The sequence below is a fragment of the Notamacropus eugenii genome, chromosome 6 (genome assembly GCF_028372415.1).
Source record: "Notamacropus eugenii isolate mMacEug1 chromosome 6, mMacEug1.pri_v2, whole genome shotgun sequence".
Classification (NCBI taxonomy): Eukaryota; Metazoa; Chordata; class Mammalia; order Diprotodontia; family Macropodidae; genus Notamacropus; species Notamacropus eugenii.
The window spans coordinates 291540402-291566475 of NC_092877.1; the positions used below are offsets into that span (position 1 = coordinate 291540402).

The 26074-nt window shown below is 38.2% G+C and overlaps 1 protein-coding gene across 2 annotated transcripts in view; it reads right to left on the reverse strand.

Moving 5' to 3' along the window:
• Nucleotides 1-26074, reverse strand: part of VWA8 (von Willebrand factor A domain containing 8) — a 442786-nt gene that overhangs the window by 21636 nt on the left and 395076 nt on the right. For both annotated transcript variants that reach the window (XM_072617119.1, XM_072617120.1), the window contains one exon: nucleotides 23523-23631. In XM_072617119.1, the coding sequence (XP_072473220.1) occupies nucleotides 23523-23631 (109 nt within the window). The remainder of the gene's footprint in view (nucleotides 1-23522; nucleotides 23632-26074) is intronic.

A 26074-nucleotide genomic window follows, 5' to 3' on the forward strand; every position in this document is an offset into this window, starting at 1 on the left:
GAGGCAGCTGTTGGCAGCCCAGGATGGCAGAGGCGATCCCCAGGCAGCAGAAGAGAGCCCAAGACAGTAGATACGGAGCTCTCTGCACGTAGTGGGACACAGGCAGCGTATGGTTTGTCCACTTTTACCTTCTGTGAGCTAGTTAATGCCCACCGGGCTGCCGTCCACACTGGGTGACCTCCCTATGTCACAGGCAGGTCCGGATTTTATATTTATGCAAGAGTTCATATTTTTTAAAAAAATGTACGTAAAGTACATTCCTTTTCCCACTCCCCTCACCATTAACAATGCAATCATCACACTTCTAAGTTACTTTGGCTTTATTCACGTGGGCTTCATTTTCCTGACAGAGTTCTTTGTCTTTGAGACAAACTGAGACAAACTGAGAGCCCTGAAGTTGTTTTGTTACTGTTATCAGTGAAAAACAAAAGAGTACTAAATACCAGACCCCCTTCTGTCAGAATTGTAATATATATCTATGTATAAAATTGTAAAATATAAGCTCATAGAGTAAGTAAGCAAATTTTATTAGCTGCATTTGTACAAGAATGGATTCATGCACCTGCAGCTCAGCATTCACGACACTGAAAACAGATTTTTTTCTTAGCCCTCAAGTCTGTAATACTTGGGTCCTAGGCAGTTCTGGCACAAATGCTTCTAGCAGTGACCAAAGGAAGAGGGCCTCTGACTTTAGTTACACAAATGCCACCTCTTCTTCTCCAAAACTAATCAAATCCACACTACTGTTGCCTCTGGAAAGGGCAGATCAGTGTTCTCTCTTACTGTTCCATTCATCACTCCTGTAACTTCCTAGACTGAAAACACCGTTGCCTGGCCACTTCTCCTCTGTATGTGCTATCTCCCCTGTTAAAAGGCAGGAGCCTTGAGGGAAAAGGCTCTCTCCACTTCTATCCCTTACCTCAAGCTCTTAGTTCAGCCTGGCACATTGTAAGTGCTAAATAAATGCTTTTTCTTTCATTTGTTAAAAAAAAAAGTGTCATTTTAAAGCAGTACCTTGCATGTAGCAAGCAGTTAATAAAAAGCTTACTGAATTAAAATAAGGATGACTCCTGTATCAAAGATTTTGAGTTTAAGAATGAGAACAAAAATAATAAGTAATAAAATAAAATACTAATAAGAAAGAGAGGACTGGAACATCACACTGAGGACCATGTTTTAATTCTCTACCCCTACCTTGCATACTTTCAGAAAAAGGATATTTTTCTCTTTCACAAATAAAACAAGCACTGAAGATTTGGGTTGTAAATACAGCATGAAGGCTTAAAGAGATCAACAGAACACTGACTCTAAAATAATACTGCACAATCAAAACAAATGAATTCAATTAAGGAAATATGTATTACAAATTTACTGTCTTTCTGTCTCTTCCTCTTCTCTCTCTAAACCATTTTTCCTGTTTCTTATGCACCTGTTATTTCTCTACTAAAAATTCTTCAATAATTCTCTACCAGATACCAAAGTTAAAATACCTTTATCTGGCATCTGCTATACAACTTTTCCATCTGATCCTTGTCTCACTGCATACTCTTCTCACCAGACACACTAGAGTATTTGTCACTCCACTGCATGTTTTGTGCCTTCCTGTCTTTCTTGCTTTCATTTATATTACTTTTTATACCTATAATGACCTCTCTCTCCCTCTCTGTCTTTTGAAACACGGCCCATATTTTAAGGCCAAGTTCAAAAGTCTCCTCTTCCATGAAGCCTTCCCTGAACCTCACACAATGGTTGGTTTGTTTCTCTCTTAAACATTTGCATTCTTTTGCATTATAAATTTTGTGTCTATGTACTCTATCTACCACATTGAGAGCCTGTCTTACTTAATTTTTCTTTTTCCCTTAGGACTCAGTACAATGCTCTGCATACAGTGGATGCTTAATGTTTGTTGCTACTGTTGTTGAAACTATAAGTCCATATCTATGCTAGGTGTTGTAAGGAAGGCAGAGGTGGGCTAAGATAAGATCCTCTATAGTCAGATAATAACTATGGATTCTAAAAGGAAGATGATTCCTTATAAATATTTGGTACTGTGCTGATTGCTTCAGGCCCTGGAACACTGCAGAGCAACCTGAACGAGATCCATAATCCACCTAACTGGACATGTAAGAAAAGCCATTTGGATAAAAAAATACCTATTATTCAGTCAATGATAGTCAGTTGGATACAAAACCTATAAATCTCAATATGTAAGTTGCTGATCTAACTCTGCAAATGGATGGAACTGAACAGAAGAAGGAGAGCAAGCTGAATATCCTTCAGAAATCTGTCAAGTATTTCTAACGACTCTGAAGAACTGAAGTTGAGGGTCAGCCAAGGGATGATGGAGAATCACTTGGTAGGCACGAGCATTTTGTAGCATATTGCAAAGAATGCAGAAGAAGCAGTGTAAAAAAGGATGTTATCAAATAACCATATGACCAGAAAGAAATATGAGTCACATGACAGCCATATCCATCTGCTATCAAGAGAACTCAAAGAAAGCCCCTGCCGTGTTATATGACCCTTCCCGAAGGGTCCATGGTGAACTCAGGGAAAGACAAAGACACGTTGCTCAGGATGGCAGGGCACGAATGGATTGTAATTTGCATTGCTTGAGGAACACCAACAATGAAGAGAACCGAGATCCACTGAAATAATCTTGGAAAAAGTTTTGTAACTTTCAATGTAAAGCCTCTTTTTCTTTATCTGTAATAAAGAGAAACTATTCTCTTTAGTGTCTATTACTTCATAGGTTCAAATGAGATAATGTGGGTGAAATCCCTAGCAACCTACAATGGGGTATGTATCAGTTATTATTACTGCTACTATTAGATTCACAGCTGCATTGGGGAAGGTTCACTGAATCTGTCCATGCTTTTCTGTGACACACATTCAAGACCAACTTGTAGGCCAGCTGGAGAATGCCTCCGGACCATCGGAAATATGTGCAGCCACTCTGAAAACCACCGTTAGCTTAAAGTAGCCTGATACTCTATCAGAAGATGTATTCTTTATACTACTATCAAAACTTGGGTAAACTACTGAACATTTGCCTATAGTCACCCATCCATAAGTGGGTGACCCTTATTTTTTCACAGCACTCACTGCTATTTAATATTCCAGAATGAATGCTAGATACTGTAATATTCATTTGAAAATGGATGGCTTTTTTTTTATGTGTCTGATAGGGGCTGCTCTTTGAGAAATTAGTAAATTGTTTCCTGTTAGTAAATAGCAAGGTGAAAAAAAATCCACTCTAAGTGCTAAAAAATTCTTTCCTTGAATATATTTATATATACGTACATATGTACAGATATGTGGATATGTATATATATACATATATATGTATATCTACATCTCAATTAGTATAGTCACTCCATATGCCAGCAAATAGGAAAATTCACTACCAAATGAAGAAAAAGGACTCAAATGAGGGAAAAAAAGAGTTAAAGTGTCCATGAATTCAGCTCATAGTACAAGGCAGCTTTCTTTAAACTTGTTTGTTATTCTGATTATGCATTCATGGAGAGGGCTGGAGCTAACAATGTTAGAGGGAAACCAAATTAAGAATTCTTGTTCCTCAGAAACTGTCAACAAATCAGGACACAATATCCCATGACCTCAGTAAAATCCTTCAATTTCATTTTAGAAATTTTGTTGATCCTTAAATCTTCTAAACACCTTTTCTAAACCCTAGACAATTTACACTATTCAAGGGCTCAGGGTATTGCCATATGGCAGAAACTTTTGTCCTTAAGGGCAATACACCAGAATTTTTTAGGATATTTGGACAATTTCAGGATCGGAGGGGGAAGGTCTCCTAGTCTCAGGCTTAAAAGTTACTTCAAATTTATCAGGTAAAGAACAATGTTCAATTAAAGGACACGAGCAATCTTCTCCTGACTCCTAAACGTCATCTGTGACACTGCATGAAAGCTAGGGTTTCTATCAATAATTAGTACATCTGTGTAGAAAAAAACTGAAGTACGTGCTCAATTAAAAAAAATTAAATTATGTCTCCTTTTTTTCAGTTCTATTTCATTTTCATGTATCTTTATTTTTAAAAAATGGTTGGGGTCTCAAAAGCTAGAAGAGAGTACTGACAGCCTCTGATTAGAATTTGGAATAAATTTTACTTTTTATATCAATAGTAAGAATGTAGATGATAAACCTATATGTGTGTTTTTTTAAAGAAGATGATAGAACTAGGAAGATGAAAAAGAAATTACCTGAGCCAATGAAGTAGTTAAACTTCCCTCATCTAGAACTCAAATATGAAAGATAAATTACTAAAAATCATGTTTGATTATTATAATTTCCAATGTTTTTCAAACAAAAAGAATGATTTTTGATTTTTCAGAATGATATCTTGTGCTTTTAAGATTTGAACTGAATACATCTGAAGTATACCCTTCTAATGGCATATCATAACTTAACAAGGGAAAAAGGAATGATTTTTTCCCCCAAATTATTTATTTATTTATTTAACTTTTAACATTCATTTTAACAAAATTTTGGGTTACAAATTTTCTCCCCTTTTGTCCCCTCCCCCGCCCCAAACACCAAGCATTCTAATTGCCCCTGTGACTAATCTGCTCTCTCTTCTATCATCCCTCTCTGCCCTTGTCTCCATCTTCTCTTTTGTCCTGTAGGGCCAGATAACTTTCTATACCCCTTTACCTGTATTTCTTACTTCCTAGTGGCAAGAACAGTACTCGACAGTTGTTCCTAAAACTTTGAGTTCCAACTTCTTTACCTCCCTCCCTTCCCACCCCTTCCCTTTGGAAGGCAAGCAATTCAATATAGGCCAAATCTGTGTAGTTTTGCAAATGACTTGTTGTCTTGTATAAGACTAACTATATTTCCCTCCATCCTATCCTGTCCCCCATTACTTCTATTCTCTCTTTTGGTCCTGTCCCTCCCCATGAGTGTTGACCTCAAATTGCTCCATCCTCCCCATGCCCTCCCTTCCATCATCCCCCTCCCCGCTTATCCCCTTATCCCCCCCTTTCCTGTATTGTAAGATAGGTTTTCATACCAAAATGAGTGTGCATTTTATTCCTTCCTTTAGTGGAATGTGATGAGAGTAAACTTCATGTTTTTCTCTCACCTCCCCTCTTTATCCCTCCACTAATAAGTCATTTGCTTGCCTCTTTTATGAGAGATAATTTGCCCCATTCAATTTCTCCCTTTCTCCTCCCAATATATTTCTCTCTCACTGCTTGATTTCATTTTTTTAAGATATGATCCCATCCTCTTCAATTCACTCTGTGCATTCAGTCTCTATGTATGTGAGCTTGTGCATGTGCATGTGTGTGTGTGTAATCCCACCCAGTACCCAGATACTGAAAAGTTTCAAGAGTTACAAATATTGTCTTTCCATGTAGGAATGTAAACAGTTCAACTTTAGTAAGTCCCTTATGACTTCTCTTTGCTGTTTTCATGCTTTTCATGCTTCTCTTGATTCTTGTGTTTGAAAGCCAAATTTTCTTTTCAGCTCTGGTCTTTTCATCAAGAATGCTTGAAAGTCCTCAATTTCATTGAAAGACCATTTTTTCCCCTGAAGTACTGTACTCAGTTTTGCTGGGTAGGTGATTCTTGGTTTTAGTCCTAGTTCCTTTGACTTCTGGAATATCCTATTCCATGCCCTTCGATCCCTTAATGTAGAAGCTGCTAGATCTTGTGTTATCCTGATTGTATTTCCACAATACTTGAATTGTTTCTTTCTAGCTGCTTTTAATATTTTCTCCTTGACCTGGGAACTCTCGAATTTGGCCACAATGTTCCTAGGAGTTTCTCTTTTTGGATCTCTTTCAGGTGGTGTTCTGTGGATTCCGTGAATATTATTTTGCCCTCTGGTTCTAGAATCTCAGGACAGTTTTCCTTGATAATTTCATGAAAGATGATGTCTAGGCTCTTTTTTTGATCATGGCTTTCAGGTAGTCCCATAATTTTTAAATTGCCTCTCCTGGATCCATTTTCCAGGTCAGTTGTTTTTCCAATGAGATATTTCACATTATCTTCCATTTTTTCATTCTTTTGGTTTTGTTTTGTGATTTCTTGGTTTCTCATCAAGTCATTAGCCTCCATCTGTTCCATTCTAATTTTGAAAGAACTATTTTCTTCAGTGAGCTTTTGAATCTCCTTTTCCATTTGGCTAATTCTACTTTTGAAAGCATTCTTCTCCTCATTGGCTTTTTGAACCTCTTTTGCCAATTGAGTTAGCCTATTTTTCAAGGTGTTATTTTCTTCAGCATTTTTTTGGGTCCCCTTTAGCAGGGTGTTTACTTGTTTTTCATGCTTTGCTTGCATGTCACTCAATTCTCTTCCCAGTTTTTCCTTCACCTCTCTAACTTGATTTTCAAAATCCTTTTTGAGCTCTTCCATGTCCTGAGCCCACTGGGTAGGCTGGGATACAGAAGCCTTGACTTCTGCGTTTTTCCCTGATGGTAAGCATTGTTCTTCCTCATCAGAAAGGAAGGGAGGAAATGCCTGTTCCCCAAGAAAGTAACCTTCTATAGTCTTATTTTTTTTTCCCTTTTCTGGGCATTTTCCCAGCCAGTGACTTGACTTCTGAGTGTCCTCTCCACCCCCACCTCGCCTCCAGATCCGCCCAGCCAGCACTTGGGGTCTGAGATTCAAATGCTGCTTCCCAGCCTCAGGGCTTTGGGGGCAGGGCTGCTGTTCAGTGTGAGATTAAGTTCAGGTGCTCAGGTCGGGGCAGGGCCACCACATGGGATTCAGTTCCCTCAAGGGGTTTATGTTGAGACCTTCAACAATGGATCCGGGCTCCTGCCTGCTTGGGGAGCCCTGGTCTGCTCCCACCTCCACTGTTGCCTCCTGAGGGGGCCTGAGTTATGGGGGTACCCCACTCCCCTCTTGACCCGCCAAAGAGACTCTCTCACCGACCCTTGTCACCTGTGGGTGGAGGGACCCGCGCGGCTGCTGGAGATTCCGCCCCCGAAGCCTGCTCGGATCTGCTCCTTTCGGCGCTGCGCCGCCTAGGCAGGGTTGGGCTCTGCTCTGGGTCCGGGGCGCGAGGGACCTTTTGTGAGAGGTTTTCAGGCTCTCTGGAGCAGAAATCTCGTCCGCTCCGTTCTGTGGCTTCTGCTGCTCCAGAATTCACCGGTGGTTCTTTTTTTTACAGGCATTTTATGGGCGGTGGGTTCAGAGGTAGCATATGTGCATCTTCCTACTCCGCCCAAGGAATGATTTTTAAGGATTATGTTTATATAAGTGACTTTTTAGTTTCATGCTAACTGTTAACTTCCTGGACTATTCTATCACAAAAAAGCTTTGGAAAACATTAGAATGGACAAATACAAAAATGGGGAGAGGTCTCTGAAATTCTCTAACAGTCTATCTTAAAATCAACTTTGCAGGATAAAATAGTTTGTTTTTACATCATGTACCACATAAAAGCTGTTTTCATAGCCTGTCTTTTTGGTTAGTTGGTTCAGTTATGCATTTTCCAGGAAGACAGACCATTCTCAGGAAATAGAGGTACATTTAGCTGTTTTCCTTGACATTAAAACCAATTTTCCCTGGAGAGACTGTAACAAGATATGCTTCCTTTACTTAAATGTGAGGCTCTGCCTTATTAAAATTCCATACATGTTAAATCTAGGAATTTCAACTACAATGCATGTATAAGAACCAGTTTATAAAAGTGTTTTCAAGAACTGCATCAAGCCTTCATAAAATGCTGCAGGATCAGTTTAACATAGGAAAGAGATTTATCTAAGTTACAGAGTATTTTTAGAATCAAAGTTAATAGAAAGGAATGGGAAAGGGAACTGAGTACAAAATGTGTTAATTAAGATTCTTTGATAGAAATTCATGTGTTTGCTCTAAATTGTAAAATATGCTTTATATGTTCAAAAGAGGTAAAAACCACCTTGCAAGACAAAGACTCCCTAAATCAGATGGATTTTGAGTTACACTTATATTTTTTCATCATTCTCTTGTCTAGTTGTCTTCTGGATATGAACACTAAGTTAAAGTCGTAATTTAAAAGAAAATAAAGTCACAGTTCTCCTCTCAGTGATCTCTTTCCTTATGTACTTGTTACCAACAATGCACACTGGTTTGAGGAAAGATCTGGGCTGAAAAGGAAGCCTGATTAAAGAGAAAACAATTACTTGCATAATACAAGCCAACCAGGATTGTCCTGGTGCCTTGACTTGGAGCTTCCAAAGTAAGTAAGCTAGTTAGCCAGTATTTCTTAAGTGACTTTACAAAGACAGAGTTTCTTTCTCAAAATTCCAACTGTACCTGGCAGCCCTGAATATAAAAGGTGGTCTTGCCAAACACCAAATAAAAACACCACAATCCTAAACTTTCGTTACTAGGGACCGGTCCTGTGATTTCATTGGTATAGGTAGCTCCCTGTGAATAAACTCTCTCTGCCAATGCAGATCCATTCTGTGCTCTGCCACTGATGGTTTTGGAAAGCTGTCTGAAGGATGAAGAGGTTAAGGGTTCACAAAGCCAGAACCTGAACATACGTCTTGCTGACTTTGAGGCAGGGTGTCTAATCATCATTGTATTATACTACCTCTTTAAACTTCCCCACTTCACTCTATTAGTTTCCCATTAAGAAAGCCTCTTCTGCAGCTATCCAGAGGGTGAAATCTGACAAATAGTAGGAATTTGTGCTCCAGGGATTCTTTCAGAGCAGAAGGATAGCAATCTTCTACTCCCACAGCTCTCATACCTAGTGCTTCCCTGTAGCTCCCTTCACCTTTTATAAAGCCATCCCCAAGAAGCAACAGTTGGTGGACACTAAGAAATAGAAAGAAAATCTGAGACTGTCCAGAGCTATGGAAATTAAGGCAGATGTTCTTTTCAGTGCATAGAGCTCTCTCTGACAGGAGCAAACCTTCACAATCCAAACTGAATGAGCGAGCTACTGCTAAGTACCTGGTGGCTGTGGTTAACCATAAGGTGACAATGGGAATGACCAATATGATGAATTTGGAGGACCCTGACATTCACAAGCATTAGTGGGAGGAGGTGTCTGAAAAACACTGAAGAGAAAACACAACTAAAATCACTAGCAATGCTGTAATATGGTACAGGGAACATGAGAATCGGAAACTCAGTTTCTAAAGTAGCTACAGACTAGATGCCTGCAAAAGATCTTTTTGCTCTCAATTCAGAAATCACAGACACAGAATTACACACTGATTGTTAGAGCTGGAAAAAGTCTGAGGAATCACGTAGTTCAATCTCTTCCTGTCTTAGATGAGAAAACGGAGGCCCTGGGAAGATGGGACTGGCCTTATGTTACATAGTGCATGAGTGGTAGAGTGGAAACCCAAACTCAGGTCCCAGCACTTTCAATGCTGCCTCTAATTCCAATCTAGATTGTTCACATACAAAATACAGTAAAGGAAGGTTGGCAGGGGTGGATCTTGAAAAAAAAAATGATGGCACCCAGACAGACTGTGCAAGAGATACTGGTGGTGGCAACATCTCTTGTTCCTCTATGGCAGTCTCCTTAGTCATACAGGATGAGGGGCAAATCTGAAGCTTTGCTTTGGAAATTCAGCCTAAATAGTGAGTTGGCTAGTCCCTGACCAAACACTATACTGTTCACCAAGGAAACTCCCATAGTTACTAGGATTACACATTAGCTTCTAAACCTCTGGAAAGCATTAGTCACCCAGAACCACTCAGGCCTAAAAAAAAGGAGGGTCATGAAAATGACCAAGTCAGTGATGTCTTGTTCTGTTTATGAACTGGGAAGAATCCCCCTGAAGGAAGCTCTCCCCAACCTAGCCTAGAACTTAAATTTCAGCTTTTTTACCTATAACATGTTAGGGCTGGACTAGATCAGGAACTTTTAAAACCCCTCCCCTTTTTTTTGTATCATGGACCCTCTTGTGTCTTGTGAAGTCTATTTCTCAAGAATAACACCTTTATATGCATAAAATAAAACACACAAGATTACGTAAGAAACCAAGTATACTGAGATATAGAAACAAAAATATTAACAGACAGGTTCATCAGTCCCAGCTTAAAAATCCCCAAACTAAGTAATTTTGAAGGTCCCTTCCAGTTCTAATTTCTGCAATCTTAAGACCAGAAGTTCATCAGAAATTGTCATCTTGCATGTATGTGTTACAAATAAGGACTATGTGACAGAAAGGTCTTGAAAATTTTCCTTACATAAATTTTATTTGATAATTATTTAACATTACATTACGGGCAAATATATCACATAAATATAAAACTTTACTGGCATAAATGAATTTTTATAAAATCACATGGTCAAAAGAAATCTAAAGAAATCATGTGGTCTAATTTTAAGGGGATATGTTTCTACCAATAGGTAGTCTATTATTAATAGTACTTTACTGTAATGATTTTCATACAAGCATCAAAGTATATGAATTTAAATTGATAATTTGAAAGACCTAATGAACATTTAACTCTAAAAATATCACTTTATATTTTAGAAAAATTTCAAAATCATATGCACACATCTTACATAATTTAAATTAGTGCTGTTTGGTTCTGCTTATTTTACTTAATACTTTTTCAATAGAATCATAGAAGAGACCTCAGAAAATCCTATTAAGTCCAATCTATAATGAGTAAGAACATCTTCTCCCATAGACCTTCTGCGACAGAGAATTCAGTGTTTCCTGAGGCATCCCAATTCACTTTTTAAGTGACTCTGATTGTGAGAAGTTTGTCTTCACACTGAAATGAAATTTGTCTGTTGACAACTGCAATCCATTTTTCTTACTCCTGCCTTTTGGGGCCAAGCAGGTCAAGTCTATTCCCCATGGCTGGACTTCAAATCATGATCTCCCAAGTCTTTTCTACTTCTTCTTGTACATGGTATCATAAGGTTGCTTTAATTTTCATTTCTCTAACTGCAAATAGGTTTGTCTATTTTTGAAACTGATAATTTATTGCCTTGTTCACTGTTCATCTTCTTAGAGCACTCATCAAACAGAATCTGGGTACTGACCATATGTTTCAGTACTTTGTATATTTTGGACAATTTGCTTTTATCAGTTATATTTGAAACACATATTTTACCTATTCTCTTGTTTTCTTTTAAAGACTCAGTTTATTACATTTTGTGCAGAGTTAAAATTTTTTTAAATCACTTGAAGTCTTTTAGATTGCTTCTGATTACATCTTTAATTTTTTTCAATAGTCAGTAATTTTTCTCCCCTCTTCAGATGGGATAAATATATTTTTCCATTTTTTTCTAGTTTTCTTTTAAAATGTTTAACTCTTTTGCACATCTGGAATCTATTGCAGTACACAGCACGGGCTATGGCTCCAAATTAACCCCAGTATATACAGCTATCCAGTTGTTCCAAAAACATTTATTAAATAGGGCTTCTTTTCACAAATGTTACTTCTAATTTGTCATCAACTGAATTTTTAAAGTAGTTTGATTACTTATACATCTATTCAATCCTTTTTTTTTTCTGTTTTCAACTGAAACCCATGTATTTTTGGATAACTATGGCTTTGTAATAGGTTTTAAAATCTGGTAGGGAAGGTCTATACCCTATAGTATTGCTGGTCCCTTATTTTTTTTTCAGTTAAACTTCCTTAATAATTGGTTAAGTTCTACAACACATCCTGTGGTGACTTTAATTGGTCACTATTAGGTCTGTATATTAGCTTATTACTGTCAGTTTTAGTCTATTAGTCAACTCTAGCAGAAGAAGGCAAGTCATTTCTTTCCACTGAATCATGTCTCAATTTATTTCTTCCAACAGAATTTTACTTTTTGTTGTGGAATGAATCCCTTATATCCTGAGCTAAATTCATTTTTAAAAGAAATAGGGATTTTGTTTTGGAAGTTGTCACTGTGAATGGCACCGTAGTAACTTTTGGCTGTGTTGTATTCTAGTACAGGGTGTATTTTATTTTTGTGGATTTATTGTATATCTTGCAGCTCTGCTAAATTTCAGTAACTCCTTCACTGAGTTCCTTTGATGTTCTATGTATCAAATCACATAATTTACATGAAATAAAAGTTTTATTTTATCCTTTTCTATCTTTATGCTTTTTTCGACATCTAGGGAGAGAGATCCAGGACTATACTGGGAGGCTAGATTTCTAGGAGTAAGAATATTATAGTCTTGTTGTACTCTGCTCTGTTTAGATCACTTCTGGAATACAGAACTCAGTTTAGGGTACCACATTTATGATTGATATTGAGAAATTGGAGAATATGTGGGAAAATCATTGAAGGACCCCAAGGTCATGCCATATGAGGATCAGTTTTAATGAAGATTCTTATTTTGAAGAAGAAAAGATACACAGAGGCTACCATAGCTGTTGTCAAATATTTGCAGGATTTTTTTTATGTGAAAGAAGAAAAATCATGTATCTGGATATCTGCTGGGAGGTTGATTTCCATTAAAAAAGTAAAGCACCTGATAATGTTCTTTACTTGCACTATGGTATCATTTCAGCTCTCTGGAGGTTGGGGAAGGAAAGATGGAAACTGATAATCTGAACTTGGTTCTCATCTGTAAAGAGGTGGCTGATTACCCTATGGGAAAAAGTGAATATTCATGGTATTCAAAGAAGGAAATGCTGGGTAGAGTGGGTTATGCACTGCAAATTTTTGGGGAAAAGATTTCAAAATATTCATAAGTATGACAACACAGCCAGAGACTATAAAAAGCAAGGCAGGTCAAGAGTATGAGAGGTGCTCAAAACCAGAATTCTATCAAGACAATTGTAAGCACTTCCACTGTGGTGGGGAAAAAAGGTAGGTTTCAGAAGAGACCTAGGGACAGGGACTCTGTGATTAACTGATTTCAAAAGCATGTGAACAACAGCATCCTGGCTAGGAGAACATGGAACAAGGGCACAGAGCAGGACTTGTGGCCCACTCATTCAGGTCTGACTCCTGCCTCATACATAAAAATTAGCTATGCAATTATGGGCAAGATACAACCTCTCAGCGCCTCAGTTTCTGCAACCATAAAGTAGGGATAATAATCAAATAGGTAACTGCTTTCCAGGGTTGTTTTGAAGCACAAAGAAAATCTTATGCAAATGTGAGCCATTCTTCTAAAAGGAGATGTAGTAGAGAGCCATCCCAAGCCAGGAAGAGCTAAGTTCAAGTCATGCCTAGGACACATATTAGCTGTGTGATCCCAGGCAAGTCACATAACCTCTAAGTGACCCAGGTTTCTCCCTAAGATTATAAATTGCAAAGAAGACACTAATCTTCATTGGAAGAGGGGAGTTTCCTCACCCCAGAACTCACTATGGTAATGAAATCACAGATGCAGTCTTTTACTCTATCTCTATGAACAAAATATGGGACAAAGGAAGGAAGTGTAAACAAAGACAAAACAGGAAGTATAGATATGTAAGAATGACATCAGAAAGACTAAAGTCCACAGCATGCTGTAGCCTCCAATAAATGCAGAAGAGATAAGAAGTATGTTTGGCTCAACAAAACAGAAAGGAAGGCACGGGCCCATTGCTTGGGACATGCAGTGTAAGACAGTAAAAGAGAGAAAGCAGAACGTTGAGGTTCTATTTTATGTTCATTTTATTGATCAAGAAAGATCTTTCAACTTAACAATGAATATTTAGTCTACCTATAAAATAAAAAAAGGGTAGAAAAAAATCTAATTAAGGGTGGGGCAGAGCCAAGATGGTGGAGTAGAAAGACACATATACTCTAGTGCTTCTGCTACAGCCCACAAAATACCTGTAAAAAATAACTCTCAACAAATTCTAGAGCAGCAGAAGCCAAAGAATGACACAGTGAAAGATATTTCCAGCCAAAGGTAACCTCGAAGGCTGATAGGAAAGATCTAAGGAAAGGTCTATCCCACGGGATGCTAAGCAGAGTGGAGCACAGCCCTGGCTGCGTGGCATCAGGAGGAACAGGACCAGAACAGGCCTCAGAGGCAGAATCCGCAGCAGGAAGGGTCTCAGATCCCTCAACCCAAAAGTGCCAAAGAAAGCTTCAAAGGTCAATGAGAGGGCTTTCCCAACTGGGCGAGAGGGGAGCAGGCCCCTCCACCCCAGCATTGGCCCCAGGAGGCAGGGTTGGCAGCAGGGTGAGGTGGCAGCAGCTGCAGTGTCCATCTGTAAAGCACTGGGCCTAAAATCTCTGGGGGAATTGAGTAGCTGATCTGAATCTCAGCCCTGAGCATGGTCCTGGGGGGAGGAGGACCACTTGACAAAGGATTTGGAAGTCAAGTAACTGGCTGGGAAAATGTCCAAAAAAGGGAAAAAAATAAGACCACAGAAGGTTACTTTCTTGGTGAACAGGTATTTCCTTCCACCCTTTCAAATGAGGAAGAACTATGCATACTGTCAGAGAAGTCAAGGCTTCTGCATCCAGTACCTCCAAAATGAATATGCAATGGGCTCAAGCCATGGAAGAGCTTGAAAAATGAGTCAAAAGCTTGCTAAAGGAGACCCCAAAAAATGCTGAAGAAAATAATACCTTTAAAAATAGGCTAACTCAATTGGAAAAAGAGGTCCAAAAAAACAATAAGGAGAAGAAATTTTTAAAAAGCAGAATTAGCCAAATGGAAAAGGAGGTTCAAAAGGTCACTGAAGAAAATAGCTCTTTAAAAATGAGAGTGGAGCTGAGAGAAACTAATGACTTTATGAGAAACCAAGAAATTACAAAACAAAGCCAAGAGAATGAAAAAATAGAATATAATGTGAAATATTTCATTGGAAAAACAACTGACCTGGAAAATAGATCCAGGAGAGACAACTTAAAAATTATGGGGCTACCTGAAAGCCATGATCAAAAAAGAGCCTAGACATTATCTTTCATGAAATTATCAAGGAAAACTTCCATGATATTCTAGAACCAGAGGGCAAAAGAAACACTGAAAGAATCCGCTTATCATCTCCTGAAAGAGACCCAAAAAGAGAAACTCCTAGGAATATTGTGGCCAAATTTCAGAGCTTCCAGGTCAAGGAGAAAATATTGCGAGCAGCCAGAAAGAAACAATTCAAGTATTGTGGAAACAATCAGGATAACACAGGATCTGGCAGCTTCTACGTTAAGGGATAGAAGGGCTTGGAATAGGATATTCCAGAAATCAAAGGAACTGGGATTAAAACCAAGAATCACCTACCCAGCAAAACTCAGTATAATACTTACAGGGAAAAATTGGTCATTCAATGATATAGAGGACTTTCAAGCATTTTTGATGAAAAGACCAGAACTGAAGAGAAAACTTGACTTTCAAACACAAGAATCAAGAGAAGCATAAAAAGGAAAATAGGAAAGAAAAATCATAAAGGACTTCCTAAAGCTGAACTGTTTATATCCCTACATGGAAAGATAATGTTTGTAACTCTTGAGGCTTTTCTCAGTATTTGGGTAAGTGGAGGGATTATACACACACACACACACACACACACACACACACACACACAGAGCACACATTGAGTTGAATCAGAAGGGATAATATCTATAAAAAAAATAAAATTAAGGGGTGAAAGAGGAATATATTGGGAGGAGACAGGGAGAAATGGAATGGGGCAAATTATCACTCATAAAAGAGATAAGAAAAATCTTTTTCAATGGAGGAGAAAAGGGAAGAGGTGAGAGAGGAAAATGAAGCTTACTCTCTTCACATATGGCTTAAGGAGGGAATAACATGCTCACTCAATTTGGTCTGAAAATCTATCTTACACCACAGGAAAGTGGGAGAGAAGGGGACAAGTGGGGTGAGGGGGATGATAGAAGGGAGTAATTAGAAGTAAACATTTTTGGGAAGAGACAAAGTAAAAGAGAGAATAGAATAAATAGAGTACATGGTAGGATGGAGGGCAATATAGTTAGTCTTACACAACATGACTATTATGGAAGTCTTTTGCAAAATGACACATATATAGCCTGTACTGAATTGCTTGCCTTCTCAGTGGGGATGAGTGGGAAGGGAGGAAGGGAGAGAAGTTGGAATTCATAGTATTAGGAAGGAATGTTGTGAATTGTTTTTGGATATAACTGGGAAATAAGAAATACAGATAATGGGGTACAGAAATCTTTCTCGACAAGAAAAGAGAGAAGATGGGGATAAGGGAAGGGTGGGGTGTGACAGAAGGGAGAGCACATTGAGGGAAGGGGTAACCAGAATGCAAAGTGTTATGAGGTGGGGGGAGGGTAGAGATGGGGAGAAAAATTGGAACTCAAAATTTTGTGGAAATCAATGTCGTAATCTAAAAATAAAGAAAGAAAGAAAAAAGATTTGACTCCACAAAAAAAAAAATCTTATTAAGAAGGAATGATATAAGGAAGTAGACCTTGGCTCCACTGGAGCGCCCTTCTAGTCTAGGTTCTGTCACCTACTAGCTGCGTGATTCAGGCAATACCTTGGATCCTCCTCCAGAACATGGGGAAGATAATGTCCCCTTGTAGTAGCTATCTCACAAGGTTGTTGGAATAATATATATGGAAGCTTTTTGTAGATAGTACTTACTGCATAGAAGTTAAGATGAGATGATGATGAACTTTCTAGCAATTAGAGTAATCCCCAAAATGTATTCATTAGTTTGTGAGCTGGATTCCCAAGTCAACCCAGATTGTTGAAGTAGTAGCAAACTACCTGTCACAGATAATAAATAGCTAGCATTTAAATAACACTCTAAAGTGTTGGTATTGATATAGCACTTTAAGGTCTGCAAAGCGTTTTACAAATGTTATCTCATTTGATCCTCACAACATGCTGAAATGGAGCTTCCTCCACTGAGCAGAAGGTGCTGAATTTTCTTAATGGCCTTGACAACTGTAAAATTCTCTGGCTTTCTGATTATGCCTCCATGCCTGGAAGTTCTTACAAAGAATCCTCTAGGACTCCAGGCCTAGACCTTGGAGAATGGTAGGGGAAGTAGGAGGATGAGGAGGCAGACTGAGGCCAGAGGCCAGTCACAACAAGAACACTCAATGACTTCCCTGGTTGATATTAAACCATTGAGGACTACTCTTGGGTCAGCTTTGGATACTGGATACTGGAAGTTTACCAAATCCAAAAACCTTTTCTTTTAACATTCACATTCCTGGACCATTAATAGCTGTACCACTTTTTATCTTTGAATGCAAAGTGTTTGAAAGTGCTGTGCTCATTTGATCCTGCCAACAACTCTGTGACTTAGGGAAGGCGGGGCAGCTACTACTGTTTGCAGTTAACAAATGAGGAAATGGAGTCATCTTTCCAAAATCACATGGCTAGTGAGTGGCAGAAGTGGGACTACAACTCATATCTTTCAATTCCTAACCTAGTCTTTTCCCCCTTTACTCTACTTTTGTTCCCAGGATTTCTAATCAGAGAATCTAAGAGCTAAAAGGATCACACAGGTCATCTGGTCCAACTTGGACCTTACAAAACAAAAATCTCCTCTAATATTCTACATAGCACAGGCCATGAACTGATTCCTGGGACAATCCATTAGAGATCTTGACACTGGTTGACACTGGTTATTAGTGACTACTCGTCGGGTCTGGTTATTCAACCAGCTATGAAGCCTCTTAACTGTAGAAGCATCTTGGTACAACCTTAAGAGGACTAGATTCAAAGTCAAAGGGCTGGTGTGAAAATCTAAATGCTATCACTCATTACCTGTATAATCTTGGTGTAATCACTTCTCTGGGCTTCAGTCTCCTTAATGAGGGGGTGTGTGTATATGGGGGGGGGGGCATGAACAAGGGATGAACAAGGGTGACCTCAGCCCTTTCAGCTCTAGATCCCATGCTGCCCCCAGAGTGGCTTCTGCTTGAAGACCTCCAGAGAAGAGACACGTGCTGCCTTCTAATACAGCCCATTCCATGATAAAATACTTCTAATGACTGGGAGGTATTTCCTTACATAAAGTCTAAGCCTGCTTCTTTGTAATTTATACCAATTACTTCTACTTTTGTCCTCTGAGTCCAAGCAGAACAAGTCAAATTCCTATTTTACATGACAGCCCTTCAAAAACGTGAAGATGGATCATGACCCCAATACAATTTCTCTTTTCTAGGTAAAGCATCCTCAGTGTCTTTAGCTAGGCAGCTGGGCAGTGTATGGAAGGCCTGAGCTCAAATCTAGCCTCAGATATTTCTTTGACCCTAGGCAAATGACTTAATCTCTGTCTGTTCCATTTCCTCAGCTGTAAATGGGGAAAAAATACCCACCTTCCAGAGTCATTGTAAGGATAAAATGAGATAATGTTTGTCAAGTGTGATATTTGTAAACCTTAAAGTGCTAGTTATTATTAATGTCAATAATAATAATTATAACCCATGGCAAACCATGCCACACTGCATGATCTTGAGGACTTCTATTATGCTGTTAGGCTTCCTGTGGATACTCTCTAGTTTTTCAACACCATTCCTAAAATGTGATACCCAGACATTAAGTCCAAACATGCCAGGGACTGAGTCATGATTCCTTCAACTTTTCTCCCCCAAGTATTATTAAGTCATGAATCTTGGAGGCACTAATTTCTTAGGCCACTTTTGTGTAAAACTGGGATAGGACTGCACCTTTCTGGGCAGTGAGTGTTGAGATATATTTTTTTATTGTTTTGTTTTGCAAGCCTGATACAATTAAATATTTTACTATTAAAAAATGTGGTGCCATGTCTTCCACGTCCAGAGAAAGAACTATGGAATTCAATTGCAGAATGTAGCACATCATTTTCTTTTGTATTATGTTTTGGTTTGTTATATGATTTCTCCCATTCATTTTAATTCTTCTATGCAACATGACTCTGGTGAAAATGTATTTAATAAGAATGTATGTGTAGAACCTATATAAAATTGTATGCCATCTCAGGGAGGGAGGGGGAGATAAGAGGGAAGGAAGGAAAAAAATCTAAGTTATATGGTAGTGATTGTAGAACACGGAAAATAAATAAAATAAAAAAAAAAAAAAGAATAGAAAAAAATGTGGTGCCCAGAATAGAACATAATACTACTGATGTGATCTGATAAGAGCAGAGTACAGCAAGGCTATTATTTCCCTAGATACTATGTCCCTTTTAATGTAACCTAATACTACATTAACTTTTTTGGCTGCCATATTATACTATTGACTCTTACTGAGTTTGAGGTTCACTAAAACACATGGATTTATTTTCAGACAGATGCTTACTTGTGGAGAATCAGTGTAGAACAGTGGGGTAGAGTAAAATATTTTGGGTTTTTTTTGAGACAGGAATACCTGGATTTGAATCCTGCCTAGATACTTATGAAATATATTACCCAAGAAAAGTGATTTAATTTCTCTAACCTCCACCTTTCTCAATTGCAAAATGGAAATGAAAATGAAACCTGTTTCAAACGGTCTTCTGAAGATCACACAAGATAATGCATGTGAAGCACTCTGAAAATTTTAAAGCTTAAATGAGAACTATTACCTACTCATACCTTTCCTATCCTGTACTGAGGAGGTTAATTTTTTGAATGCTAGCATAAGACTTTACACCTCATTAAACACAATGTTCTAGTTTGTCAAAATCTTTGTGGATCCTGACTCTGTCATCTAACATGGGAGCAACCCCTCTCAGGTCTGGGTCATTTGCAAATTTGATAAGCACTCCATTGATGCCTTTATCTAAGCCATTGCTAAAAATGTTAAACAGCACAGCATTTCTCTAGCACCCTCTTTCCAGATCAGTCTCAAATTAAACTCCTAATGACTACTCTTTGGATCTGGCTAATGAACCAATTTCACATGATTTCTCCCTTGGTCACCAGTCTATTGGGGATGGTTTTTAAGTAGACACTGATGAAAATATTGCTTTTCTGCTTCTAGTTTTCCTCTCATATATGTGCTTTCTTAATATATGAGACTACTTCATCTCCTCATTTTCATATCCTGTTCCTTTTGAATATGGTTGCCCTTTCAAAGTCTCAGTCCAGTTGTGGCTCCCATACTGCCCAGTCTCAGGGATACGCAGAAGGTCAAATTTGCCTCCCTGCAGTTAGGATCTCTAGTTCTTTTTCCTTTGATTCTTGGCTGCACTATGTACATTTGCATATGGACATCTGAGCCTATGGTTTTATGGTTATCTCCTTTCTCAGGCTTTGTATACTATGCATTTCAGGTTTGATTCTACTCCCAGGTCTCTGTCTATACTTTAGTTACTCTTTGGTAGACAGACAGACATAGACAGCTTTTCTTTCTCTCCTTTCCCTTTCAATTTCAAGGCTTTTTAATTAGATTTGGACGATTCCAAGCGAATATATTTTCCCCACCCCTTTTTAGATTCCTTGGCTAGGAGCCTGTCAGTTCTTTATTTTAAGCCAAATTCCAAAAGGCTAAATTCTGCTCTCAGATGCCATGTTCTTAACCAGTATTTATTTCCCAAACCTACCTTTCTATTCTGAAACACTTGTTTTTATTTGGTAGCAGTGAACATACTATCCCTTGCAACCATGAGGCCTTCTGCTTTTAACACAAGACTATACCATCTTGATCGAAATTCTCCCCTATTTAATTCTTCTGTTTTTTCCACATAAATCCCACTAATCTTCAGTACTCTCTGCTACCTCCCTTTCCTTTAGTAAACTGATCCTGTTTCCTGGTTTCACTATCCCATCTTGCTTATCACTTTAAAATGGACACTACTCCATATTCAGTCCCATATCTTCAAGAGACATCTCTCTTTGGATATCTGTGGTTACCTCAAACTCAAGATATCTAGAAAAATATATCACCTTACTCACAAGTCAGCTCCCCTTTTGGGTCTCCATTTCATCAACTGAAAATGAGGGGATCAGAGTAGGTCAGACTCAGTAACCTCTAAGGACCTTTTCAGTTCTGTAATTCTCAGAATCTGCCTTATAAGTGACCCCTATATACAGAAATCTGCTGTTCAAAAATGCCTTTCCCTGAATTATCTGCACCTTTTTTCACTTCCTGGAGTGATACTGCTTACACTTCAAACAAGCCTCCTCTTTTAAAAAATACCAATGTCTCTGCTGGCATTATAGATTTGTGACTCTGTGGGAAGTAATTCAATCAGGTTACTCTTCTCCCTCATCTAGCAATGATCAGCTGCACGGAGGTAATGGGAGTCCTCCACTAGGGAAGGGAGGTAGGAACACTTTGGGAGGCAGGCCCTGCCTGGCAGAGGTGCGAGAGTGGAGGCTGTAGATGGCATGAGAACACTCAACCTCTGTGTGCTCCAGAAAAGGAAACTAGCAGGAGGACAAAGTTTGGAAAAATGGAGTTTGAAGCATCCTAGCTCTGAAAGTCACTGGCTGTGTGACCATGGACAAGGCAATTCATCTTTCTGAGCCTTACTTTCCTCTAGCCCACAGGGCTGTTATGGGGAAAGTACTTAGTAAATCTTAAATTGCTATCTAAACATGAGTTATTATGGTTATAGAAAAGACAATTCACTTAGGACCAGCTCTGTGCATGCTAAATGGGGAAGAAATTTATGTCTGCTTTCTTTTCTCTATATTATATTGTCCTGGATTCCAGATCCTCAAACTCTGGCTAAGCATGGGTTATGGGTTAAAAAGCAATCTGAGGCTAGCCTATTAATTTAGTTACCATTTAGAACATTGGATTTTTTTGAAATGGAAAAATATGCTAGATTTCCAACAACAGACTTAAACTTTAAACAAAATCTATTTAAAAGATGAAGGCTGCGCAAACTGTAAATTTTAGTCATTACAAGTTGACCTTTTGATTATTTATTCCAATACAGTCCTTAGCTTCAAAGTTAAGCTCAGTCATCTATAATTATAGAAATAAATTTTTTTCCCTCAGGAGAAGTAGAACAATACATCTAGTCTTTTCTGATCTTGAAAAAAAACTGAAAAATACTATTTGTTATACGGGATGGCTCTCTGAGAGGGAGAGGAGAAGGAGGCACATTGGGCAAAACTACAATGATGTAAAAACAAAAAAACACTGATAAAGCTTATTTTAAAAAGAAAATAAATATAAATCTTTTATTTATATCTTTTGTTTTTACATCATCTACATTTTCTAATGCATTTAATCTTTTCCTTATCTGTTATAATAAATAAGAAGAGAGAAAAGAAAACAGCTCACCCAAACTAATGAATACAATGAAAAAAGAACTGACATTATAGTCCATGTTTCATATCCATAGTTCCCTGCCTCTGCAAAGAAGGGAAGAAGATGCCTTCTCATATCTTTTCTTTGGGGACAAATGCCTGGCATATAGCAGGTGCTTTTACTGATTGATTATTTTGTGTTTTTCTCTTCCATTAATATTTTTTTAGTTAATTGCATGCACTGTTCTCCTGGTTCTGATTACTTCACTTTGTATCAGTTCAGTTTTCCCCTTGCTTCTGTTTTCATCATATTCATTGTTCCTTATGGCAAAATAAGACTGCATTACATTCATGTACCATATGTTGTTGAGACATTTCCCAGTTGATGAGCATTCACTTTGGTTCCAGGTAGGAAAAAAAACATGCTACTAAAAACATTCTGGTATATATGGGGCCTTTCTTTTCTAGTATTTTAGTACAGTTCACGTCATTTGAAATAAGGCAATTGATTCCCTCTCATTTAGGGTTGTTGTGTTTGTAATTTATTTTTGCATAAGTTCACTCTAAAAGAACATTTTTCTTTTTAGGAGGGAGGGAGAATCGGATCTGTTTTTTCATTAGAATAGCAAAGTCCTGGTGTTTGAATTCCTTCCTCTGATGCAGACAGATCAGTAACTGTAACATATAGACTTGGAGTTTGCCTGGGGGTACTGAGAGGTTCTGTGAACTGTTCATGGTCACATAGTTGGTCTGTGTCAGAGGGGGGACATAAACCTAGATCTTTCTGACAGATACCAAACCCAGACTTCCACCTACTCAGCCACTCAACTGTCAACTATCCATGCTAAATGCAAAAAGAGATGAAATAGAAAAATTAAATCCTCAGATAACAGATTTCCTTTTAACAACTACTTTCAACTTCCAATTCAGTTTTTTAAAAGGTTTGTAAGAAGAGTCAAAATTGACTAACTCTTAGCCATGTCAGCTCCTGACCTTTCTCATTTTCTGACAGGGGAGCAAACAATCTGTGAACCTGTAGAAAGAAGCAGGTCAAAGACGGACATTGAGGAGGAGAGGCAGATACCAGAGGATCAGCTCCCCCTTTTCCCAAGAACTACAGAGTCAGTCAAGTAAAGGTACATTTAAATATAAGTAGAAACCAAAACCATAATCTCCTTTGTGGCATGAACAATGTCTGTACATTTCTAGCAAAGATGAGATGCTCATGAATCTGTTAGTACCACTGTGATTGTTAACTTTATGTTTTGGGAAATCAAGGCAGCTTCTAGTCATGTAGCCTCACCAAATCCTCACCACCAGGACAGCAGGAAAGGTAAACTGAAGCTACTGTTTTCTTGCACTTCTCACTTAGAATGGTCATTTGGATAACACTGAAGTATTATCTAGATGTAAGATGGTGGTGATTTATTTTTCTTTAATAGCAAACAAGGTTTCAATTGGCTTTCTTTAGTATTTTAAGCTTGGTTCCAGGTTATCTGCTTGGTTACAATAAAAAGAGGATTACCTGCAAATTATCCAAGATGATCCGGAGGGAATGTACTTGTCGCCGGACAGCACTTGAAAACCTCTCATATGTCTCGGCATCATATTCACTCATCTGAATCTCTTTTAACCTGAAGTAAGAGGGGGGAAAATTAAACAAAGTAAATCCTACAGCACAGGTTGTCTCCATCCAGCCAAACCTTGCTAGGGCTGTATCAAATGGACTCTCTAAAAACCCTGGTAAACTCGGGGCAGGGGAAATAAGAGGTGAAAAGGAGAGAGCAGTTTATGACTAACAGCTTCAAAGGTCAGAGAAAACTTAAAGGTGTGCTGAACATGAAATTAATACAGATAGCTAGTAAACTAACATGCCAATTTCTTTCAAAAGTGAGTGAGTTTAAAAAAATGTGCATCATAGTCTGATTGCTGAGCAGCCAATTCATGATAAGGATATCACTACATGTTAAAATGCAAGTGCTGTAATGACCTCAATGTTATTTTGGTGGAGAAATACCAATGGTAAAGTCTAATAAATGTGTGGATGATAGTTATCCATGCTGTCCTCTTTTATTGCCATCTTGCACAAATTAAAAAAGATTTAAAGCAGTTTTAAAATTAGTTATCTCACTTTCAATAAATCTATCTGATCTAGATAGATCCTTCTATGCGTTTTTCTCTTTACTGCATCATTCCTATCACATTTATAGTAATTTGATAACCTTGATAAGATTCCTATGACCATAAATGAAGATACTATTAGGTCAGGAAGCAATGACTATTCTCAGAAAGTGTCCATACAACAGATTAAGTTTCTTGTTTCTCTAAATTGGTGTGTACACTATTGGAAGCACAACATTCAGGTTCTATATTGAAATTTCTGTCCAAAGTATATTTTTATCGCCTGGTGTTACAACTGGAATCCAGCACAAAAAAGGATGGTTTCTATGTTGGCTATTTTACTATTTTTGCCAAATATTTGTCTAAGGGTTTGGAGGTCCTGGGATCAGATCCTGGCTTTGCCACTATGTGATGGTGAGCAAGTACCTTAATTTTTATGGACCTCAGGTTACTCATCTGTCAAATATGGGAGTTGGAGTAGATGAATTCTAAGGTCTCACAGAACTCCAACTCTGTGATCCTCTGTTACTGTCTGTGTTTATGGTAGATTTCTAGAGCCATTATTATAACACTTTATCAGATTTACTACCTTGATACTTAAAAGGATTTCAATGGTGTAAGAAAAATGTTGCACCAATGCAAACTTAGATCTGCATCTTGGTGACATCTTTTATATTTCTGTCTGGAGATCTCACCAGTGTCCTTGTGGTCCTTCATGAGATCAACAGATGAATTTAATGTATCAAGCTAAAGGTTGTCCCTACTACCGTATAAAATGGGTAGCCTTGCTATATGTCACTATTGTAGCTAAGGAAGTTATGTGCTCTTTTCCTAAGGAGGGATATCTTAACATAGACCATTAAAGAAACCAGAAACAGGATTTTTTCTAAAGGAAAACCAACTCTACCATATTTTACGTTTCAGGAAGGAACTGATGAGGTTTGATTCCATTTATAGACAGCTCTCGCAGAGATAACAGCATTACTTCTGGTTATAGATAGAGGCTCCAAGTGTAAGCATAATGCATAGAAAGTATGCTACATGCCCTTTTAATTATGAAAAAATTCAGAAACAATAGACCTAGTTGTGTCTCCTTTCAGAAAAAAAAAATCACCTACAAGGTGTGGTAAGCTGTCAGACAGGCCTAGAGCAAGAAGCTTGAAGTAGAATAGGGAAAAATAACTTTTTAGTCATTGGATTTGAAAAATTTTCCAATGCCAAAATCATTCAATCCATAAAGCAGAATAGTAGTAAATATATTTTGCTATTTTATGAATCATCAGTAAATAACTTATGAAACTCTTTAGTAAGAAGTTTCTATTTGGGGTGTTTGACGCTTCAGTGGAAGTGGTACTCATTGATACTGATGAAATCAAGCATATTTGCAAGTACTAAAGAAGCTTAATCAAAATGGTGAGATACTCTTGCCCTGGACACTGGAACCACTGTGAACTGATCATGCCTTTTCATACTTCCAAAGGCTATGTTTAGTGTTGCATAACAGCCTATGAATTTTTAGATGTTGATTTATTCTCCCTGGCACATTAGGCTTAAATACTGTCATTCTGACTCCATTATGTGTGACTCTATGAAGAAAAGACATGCAATTCAGGATATCCGGAGAAGTACATATTAGCTTCTGTAAGGGGCAGTACCTGCTGCTGCCGAGGCTGGTGCACACCTTGGTCTTTTCTCCTTGTGCACAAGTACAGACTGTGTGCTGCCTTAATGTTTTCATTCTGTCATTACATCCTGGTGCAGCCTGGACAGAGCACTGGACTGCAGGTCAGGAATAACTGAGTTCAAATTCTGCCTCCCACACTTATTAGCTAAGTGAATCTGGGCAACCAATCAAAAAACATTTATTAAGTACCTGCTATGTGCCAGACACTGTGCTAAGCACTAGGGATACAAAAAGAGGCAAAAGACAATCCCTGGCCACAAGTAAAACTTCAA